The following is a 9,048-nucleotide window of genomic DNA, read 5'->3' as shown; positions in this document are numbered from 1 at the left end:
AATTGGGGAATTACCCGTTTCCGCCAACATTTGAAATGATTGTTTCGGTCGGTAAATGAAAAGCTGGTAATGTCTTTATACAAACGCGAAATACTAGTACTACGATCCTCAATCAAATTATTTTTTATTTTATTTTACCGATAATCGATGGGATGTGAGACTACTTAAATAAAAAAATTAAAATTGAACATTTTTTAAATAATATAGCAAAGTATATAAAATAGTCATTATGACATAAATGATATTATTTTTTATATTTATTGTACCTACCCGCTACTTTGTATGTACCTACTTATGTTTATTTTTTTTTTATCATTTTGATTGCTAACATTATTTTTTTATTCTTTGCGTATTATTTAAATTTAACTTGTTGACGATGGTGGTTTATTAAATCTATATAAACATAGTAGATATCTTAGGACGCCTGAAAATTAAATTTTGAGGTGTACCAGTACTCAGATTTTTTTATTTCTTTTGTTATAATTTGTATGGACCGCACCAATATTCCGACAATTAATTAAATTTAAAAAAAAGGTTTGGTTCCCGTTTTCACCAATCTACCTGCTATTATTATAATATATAATTGAAATATTAGCCATAGTATTTCTATGGTATATTATTTTTTTTATTTATCATGTAACCCACGGCAAAATAAAGGCCATTGGGTGGTTATTTTTAGTATGTTTTTTAACTGTAGTGTAGGTTACGGTTGGTTTGGAACACTTGTATGTGCGACAAGGATTTGTCACTAAAGCCCGAGTGGTTACCCATCCGGGAACTAGTGGCAACGACCGGTGCTGGCACTCAGATCACGTTTTGTGACTGAAGCCAAACACCTCATCACACCAAGCCATTAGGATATATTTAATACTTGAAATAATTGTGCATGGTTTATATAGTAAGGTTAAATATTAAAAAATATAATAATTACTAATAACTCAAATAAAATTAGTACCTAGTCTCATAGTTTCTATAAATGTAATGATTAATCTAAAGTTACTTATTACTATTTTATCATATCCATTTTAAAAACCAAAAAATGCAGAACTCTATTTGCAGTTTTATTTTTACCAATTGCTCGCTGTAATCACAATATTTACGATCTGCCATATTACGATGATAATCGTTCGGTATATGCATGCTGTATGCTGCAAGCACATATGCAATAAATTATGTATTGTATGTTACATGTACTAGTTATGTATAATAATTATGGCCAATGGGAAAATGGAAACGGAATTTTATGGACAAAAAACCTTTAAAATATGCAACTTATAATAAATAAGTACATTCGAACATTGAAAAATTATTAGTTGTTATCTCAAATGTAATAAACTTTATGTTATTTTAATAAGAATAATGATTTATATCATGTACATTTTTTGATCATGGTTAAATCACCTAATTCTAATAAATATAATATTCATTTGCCCACTTAAAAACCCACCACCTAAATTATATGTATAATGATTAATGATAAAAAAAGAACCACTAAAAGAACATGTCTTACATGCCACTGCGCATATCCAACTTCAATCAAACATGATCACTCATCATTATCGAATGTTGAGACATGGGAGAGGCTCGACAAAAATACTATATACCTGAACAACTTTATGAAGCCCACTTCTTTACCACTGAACCCCGAAGAAGAATCCGTCAACAATATAATTTGGATTGTACAATTTAAGTACCATATATATTATGTAAAACAAGCCAATGGATACGTCATCGAGGTCTTCTTCTTTAATAAAAAACAAAAAATATCTGTATAATATTGTATTAATGCATGAATATAAAAATCATAGAAAATTAAACATTATAAATAAGTATACAATATTGATAAATATTTAAGTATAATAAAAATAATACATGGAGATAAGATGTAAGGTAAGAAAAAAAATGCTTTGACAATTATAATTGTTTTGAACAGTTAAAAATATAGCTACGACATCAACGGAATACTGTAAATAAAAAAAAAATACTAAAATCAAGGAATCATAAAAACTAAAATTATGCAAATTTGACAATGTACCTATTGGCTATATTAGTTAAATAATGTATCACAACAGATTTAATAATGTATTTAATTGATATAGAAAACGAAAGTACGCCTATACGGCTATACATCATTATTATTAAAATTTATAAAACAATTTAATATTTCGTATTTTTTGTAATTTTTTTTGATACTGTTCATTTTAAATTCGTTTAGGCACATTTACACATATGAATAAAATGTTTTTCGTTAATTACGCACAGCTTTAAGATAAAACGATAAAATATGATAAGCATATATAACCATAGAATATAAGTAATACTTTTGTATTTTTAAATGAATAATACATAAGTATAATCTATAAGTATATCATTTTTAAATAAAATATAAAAAATGATAGATGTAGATAAAAAAAAAAACTTCATACTATTGTATACATTATTATACGTATAATAATATCGATAAGATAAAATTATTTGTCTTAATCTCATTTGGTACAATATGATATAATAGTTTATAGTATAGATTATTGGCAAATCAATAAAACATTAAAATGCAAACTGTAAGTGGATGGTGGGGGGAGAGGGTGCACATCCGCTGTAGCTATATTATACTATATTATAATGACATGGGAAATTACTCATGTGTAAGTATCTATACTTATTATTATTATGTGTGTAATTATTACTATTATTCTACGATACATCGGATGCCTGAAATGTACTAGATAAATTACTCTATTACAAGAACACGCCAGGGAATGGTGGTGGCGGTAGAGGAATGGTGTTGTTGACGATTTCGGCAATAGTCAAACGTCTCCAGTCCAACAATTTGCCGACGAATTTGACTCTTATGCCCAGAGGATAACCGATCAACAGTGATTCGCATTGGGTCGGAGTGATGTATTTTAATGCTTCGACATCGACCAGTGCATCTATGCAAAAAATTCATCAAAATTAAAATTAATATTATTCTTATCCGTTGATTATAGTACAATTATACGTATATATACCATGAAATTTATGAGCGTACTTATTCCGAAAATATACAATAATAGTCATGTATCGTGCCTATATAATATAGATATATGTATATCTAAATATAGTACATTATATGTGTAGTTTTTTTTAAACAATTCAATTTATAGATAAATTGGTAGGTAGGTACTAAGTGGGTCAATTTTCCTCCAAAAAGAGATACCGTTTTCTTCTATTGACCATTTTCTACCACAAGAAACGTTGTATTCCACTTTCCTTTAAACATCTTTTTTTACTAAAATATGTCAATTTTCATCCAAATATTAGACTATTTGGGGAAACTAGTCATGTAGTGATGGGTATTGTATTATAAAGAGAGAGTCATAATCGATAACATCTTAACATCGTAACTTCAATTAATCCTAATTTAGATTAGGTTACATAAAGATACATATATATTTTATTGTATTTATATAGTTGCTAACAATTCAATGGTAAATTTAATTTTTTTATTTAGGTAATAAAATACGACTATAAAAAACCTATTCTTAATTTCTTATTAGAAGAAAATGGTCTAATTTTTTTTAATTTTTTTTTTTAAGAATAATGTATACGCCTATTTTTAATTTATAAAATACAATATTATTTATATCGTCGTTATTTAAAAAATACAATAATAATAAAAAAAGAATTTATGTAACTTTATGTCTATCAATGTCATTGTTGATCACTATAATTGATGTGTTAAAATGAGTATAAATAATTTATATTGATACTAAAGTAATTAATTTGATTATTGGTAAAACGGTAGGTTAAACTAATTTTTTACGAAAATACTACATTTATTAATGTCATCTCGTGTACACAACATGACACACGTCAAAAGATTCAAGTAGGTATCCACAAATAATATTTTTAAGCTACAACAAAAATATATCTGAAACCTTATTGTCGTCATTTAAAATTATAATTTCGGCCAAATAGTATTGCTAAATTGTCTGTTAAAAACCCGTGTTTCTATATATTTGAGATTTTTTGGTCACAAAATTAAATAATTATTTTGTGGTTTGGAAGCGATTTTTACCGTAAAGAGTTCTGAACAAGAAGCCCATTCTCCAGTCACTGAGCAATGACAGTAGCTTTATCGATTCCGCTTTATTCATTTTTAAAAAATCCGGTATACTTTGTCTGTTATCAAGTTCAGGTACCACAATGTTATTATGCACAGTCTGAATCGGCTGGTACCAATATGTAGTATTCGCATTTGCTCCGTTATTTGCTGCGGCTGAATTAGGTGTTTGATTGTTCATTGCTATAACTTATATAAAATACAAATAATGCATAAATAATTCATAAAATCTTAAGTACATGTAAAAAATAAATCAATAAAATCCCTAACGCAAAGACTTGAAGAGCTTTCAAAAAAAGTGGGCAAGTAGGTAACCTCGTATAATTTAATTAATTTGAGGTCTCTGTAATGAGTTGAATTCATTAATAAATCATTGCATAAGTACGCTAAAAACAATTCTTAGTGAAGTTGTTCTGTAAACCATAATTAAGTATACTTTTTTTAAGCTTACTACTTGCTAACTTACTACTACTTTAAGTTCAATTAATTGTTGGAGCAAAAATCACATTTATTTGATTTATCATTAAATATTATTGTATTATTATATACATAGTTTTATATCATATTAATATATATTATTGTTTTTAATTTTTAAATCAACACCAAATTACCACAGAACGGTTTAAATAGATGTATGGTAAATAGGCAATAGCTTAAAAAATCTAAATATTTTGAAAATTTCATTGAGTACCCATAGGCATAATTATAATAATTCAAATAATAGTGCGGAATCTCTTGTAGTTAAAAATACAACAAAATATATAAAACTTACATTATTACTAATAAAAATTAATGTATAATAAAATATTCATAGAAATAAGTACCTACCCATAGGCTGACAACAGCTTATAATCCGGAGAATCTTTCAATGAGGGGAGTAACTAGGATTTTTGTAAGGACTAAGGAGGGTGATAATCAAAAATATTATACAATTTATATATATATACACGGGTACAAACTTTCACTTAAGTTTCAATTAACGAAAATATGTACACGATTATGCATTATGTTTGCTACGAACGATAGATATATAAAATAAAATAAAATAAAATAAATATTCCTTTAAAGTTTAATAAATTCATGTAATAATTTGATAACATGACTCGGCTCAAGGGGGAGGGGGACTTAATCCCCAAACAACCCTCTTGGATACATAATTTTAAGGAGGGAGGGGTGTTCACTAATAATACATTTAAATTAATTGTGGTGGTATGATCAAAGGCATAAATGAAAAGGTTTTATTATTTTTGGTGTCTTAATACAAGTGTAAAGAGTTTTTATAATAGTATTGCTCCTGCACACGAAATAGATATTATACGTCAAAATAACCCATGTTATATAAATATTATATGTCTACAGAAGTATGCAGAATAAATACAATAACTATATACCAACAACACTGTATTCATTTAAGTTTAAATATAGGATATAATATTCTATACATTTTAAAGTAACAGTTTTTTTTTTTTTGTACAGATTGTTCGTTTAGGTATGACGCAGGTTAGTAATAAGTAATACATAGTACACGTGACAGTTTTAAGATAATATTACTTGTTTACGCATAATATTATCGTATAATAGCCGTATGTTTAACAATACATGAGCATACATATTGTACTTTACGAAAAAAAATTAGTGATTCGAGGGGGTGAGGAGGAGCCGAAGAGGAGTCTGCGTGAGAATAAGTGATTTGATTATCTCTGTTCGATATAGCTATAGTGCAGTTAAGTATAATGGACAATAATACAACCACCTACATTGTGTACAGTACACCTATGCGTCATATTTTAACTGTTGAACAAAATGCATCACCCCGTCCAAATAAAAATAATCCCATTTTATGGCTTTAAACATGTACCTATATCATTGACGCATATGTCTAAATACGAACGTTTAAAATGTAGATAATAAAATATATTGACTATTGAACAATACATTGTATAATTAAATCCTTATACTATAAATAATTACATTTATATGAGCTTATAGGAATCTAATTTCTACACGAGAGTAGCAGGTGAAAAATTACATACGTTTATACCTACATTTAATGAGATGTGTAAGATTCAACACAGTAAAAAAAAATAGCTTATGTAAATTCTTACACGGCAGAAAAAAAATAAGTATTGTATGTATATACATAATTATATTTTATAATTCAATATAGGTGCCTAATTTAATTTTTATATTTTATATACCTCATATTATAAGTTGGAAAAATCATAACGCATTAATTCATTTTTATACATTTTTATATAATATTTCCTAATTGTAAACAAAAAATCGTATAGTACATGTATGGTTTATATATAGGTACATTATATTAATACTTGTTACAAAACAAAACATCCTTTATATCATATAATATTAATTTAAGAAATAGAATTACATATAATGATATTTTTTTCTGTCATGTCCCTTGTAAGAACTTACACTTATACACATCTCATTTGTACTCACATTTGTGTGGAAACTAATATAATAATATACGTACCTTTTTTTTTTTACTGTAAATGGACTCAATAACCTGCTAGGTCTCGTGTAGAAACTTAAGTTTGGCAAACGTATACGTACCTTTGAAGTTTATCGACAACAAAAATGACGATAACTAATAAATTGACAAAATTCAATGGAGTAGCTTTGACAGAGAGCGCTAAAATGCAATTATTACTGATGCAGGCTATAGCCGACCGTCCGTGCCGAACCGTATTCGAAACTAAAATGATGATTTTAATGGTTCCAGCACAATATAGCGGACGAAAGTGACGACGGTGACCGATCGCGATTCCGCTAAGACCTGCGACGGAGAAGTCATTCCTTAAGTATACATAGACATAGTGTAAGGGACATAATGTAACATATTATTAAATATAGTTATTACATGTGTGGTCATCTGCTGTTTAAGAGCGTATATCGTGTTGTATGTGTATTGTATTATATAATATGATGTGCCTCTCTAAAAACTATACATATATATAATATTATAAACTGGGCCGGGCCCGCCTGCTGCCTTGGCATATATATCTAAACTGCACTGTCCATATAGGACCCGATTCGATAAACTGTCATCCTTTTTTTTTTTTGTTCTGCACATGGCTGCAAGCGAGTGTGTAAAATATATTTGTTGGACCAACACATTTCCCGATCGGTTGTTTGAACAACGCATGGCCGAACTATTACACTGTTATTTATTATAATACTCGAACCCATAATATAGTGTACACAAATCCCAACGATCTGCCTAATTGTTCATAATTTTAACAATTTTATCAGCAGCTATACAGTAGTTGTAGTATAAGTAGTGGTATTAGTGGTAATAGTATACGTTTAAAGTACAAATACGTATTAGTTATATAAACCTAGTTATTAGTTAATGTGTTTACTTGTAAGTATTTAGTGGTAGGTATACTTACTCTGAAACTAATCAATACCAACTAAGTTCTTAAACCGACTGCATCCGAGTTTGGTCCAGAAATTGAAATACTAATAGTGTGTCCCGAATAATATGACAAGCGTATAGCGTATAAACTTATCTGCAGACGACGAATTATTAACTATATTAACTATATAAGCGGTTGTGATTTGTGGTAGATCGATTTTAATTGGATTGCCATTTAATATCTGGTTACATTTACACTGCATGTTTATTTCAACAATTTTAATCAGAAATATCTTATCTGACAACGGATTATTGACTATGAGCGATAGCGGTCGGTCGATTTTAATGGGATTCGAATTTAATATCTGGTTATATTTACACTCGTACCGCGTAAGTGTGTACAAACAATTTTAAGTCACAAGTAAAATATTTAATAATCAGTTCATATTTTATTGCCATTTGAGTAATATCGAATATATTGCACGAGGTATAAAATCTATAGCTTAGAATGACTAGAAAGGGGGAGGGTTAAGTTTTGGAATTTTTTTTAGCTCCCCATCCAAACAATTTCTCTTCGTTACGTTTTTAAAATATATATATGTTGTATACCAGAAACATAATAACCAAAGTACATAAATTCATCACGCTTCGCATGTGCCTCTGTAGCTGTGATTTTCTTTGTACGGATACATTTTTAATTAAATTACATTCCACTTCTATAAGTTGCGAAAGTGTTGATGAAAATAAAAATATTAAACTTTCGGAAACTACAACGGACCAGCCAATTTTGTTTTATTTATTATTCGAAGGGGTCAAAAAAAACAGTTCTATACGTATCGAGCGTTATTGTAAATTAATTTATATGAATTGAACACGTCTTCTGCAGTTATGTTATCACCTATTGCATTCGTCTGATTCGTCATTATGTCCGCCTGATTTCCACTGTCGCAATATTGGTTTAGGGGTGTTTCCGAGGGAATTTTTATTTCCTTATATTAACAGCGTGTACATTTTATCATAATTTATGGGCATGCGATGTCTCATACTTTGTCCCCTCACATAAATCACGAGGCTACTCAAAACAAAATTTGGTAGATTAAATTCCTATCTTCATTACATTCCACAGTCGTGTCATTAATGCATTTGTAATGGAGCAATCGTATCATTATAAAAAAGTAGATAAGTAGTCTAGACGCAATTAAAGACTATCTATATGGACGATGTCGAATAAAAAAGTTTATAATTTAGACAAGTGATGGATTGTGGTATTACAACTTTTATATGTAAAATATAAATGTATTTATATATGTTTTTATATGTAAAATGTATAAAAATGAAAATTTAATACATGTAAAATCGTATTATTGTTTAGCACCGCCGTTGAAGTTATTTTCTTAGTTTAAATATATTTAAGACAACTTACTATATAGCTCTGTATAAGCTCTGTGTACATTGAACTCCAAATTTAGTTTTAGTTTGAAATAATGGTACACAATAATTCCATGAACGCTAACATGCAACTCCTTCGTAGTCCTATGTTTTTAACACAGTATTTGAAATTGTA

General features: G+C 28.4%; 1 protein-coding gene across 1 annotated transcript; it reads right to left on the bottom strand.

Moving 5' to 3' along the window:
* Window positions 1–2,580: 2,580 nt before the first annotated feature.
* On the bottom strand, window positions 2,581–6,890 carry LOC111032888. The gene is made up of 3 exons (XM_022313362.1): window positions 6,680–6,890; window positions 4,061–4,294; window positions 2,581–2,933 (listed from the first exon to the last, which is right to left on the bottom strand). Exons 2-3 carry the CDS (start codon window positions 4,284–4,286, stop codon window positions 2,740–2,742), a joined length of 420 nt encoding a protein of 139 aa, XP_022169054.1. The 5' UTR covers window positions 4,287–4,294; window positions 6,680–6,890; the 3' UTR covers window positions 2,581–2,739.
* Window positions 6,891–9,048: the final 2,158 nt, after the last annotated feature.

Source organism: Myzus persicae, unplaced genomic scaffold (genome assembly GCF_001856785.1).
Source record: "Myzus persicae strain clone G006 unplaced genomic scaffold, MPER_G0061.0, whole genome shotgun sequence".
Taxonomy (NCBI): Eukaryota; Metazoa; Arthropoda; class Insecta; order Hemiptera; family Aphididae; genus Myzus; species Myzus persicae.
This window is presented reverse-complemented; position numbering and strand designations above follow the sequence as displayed.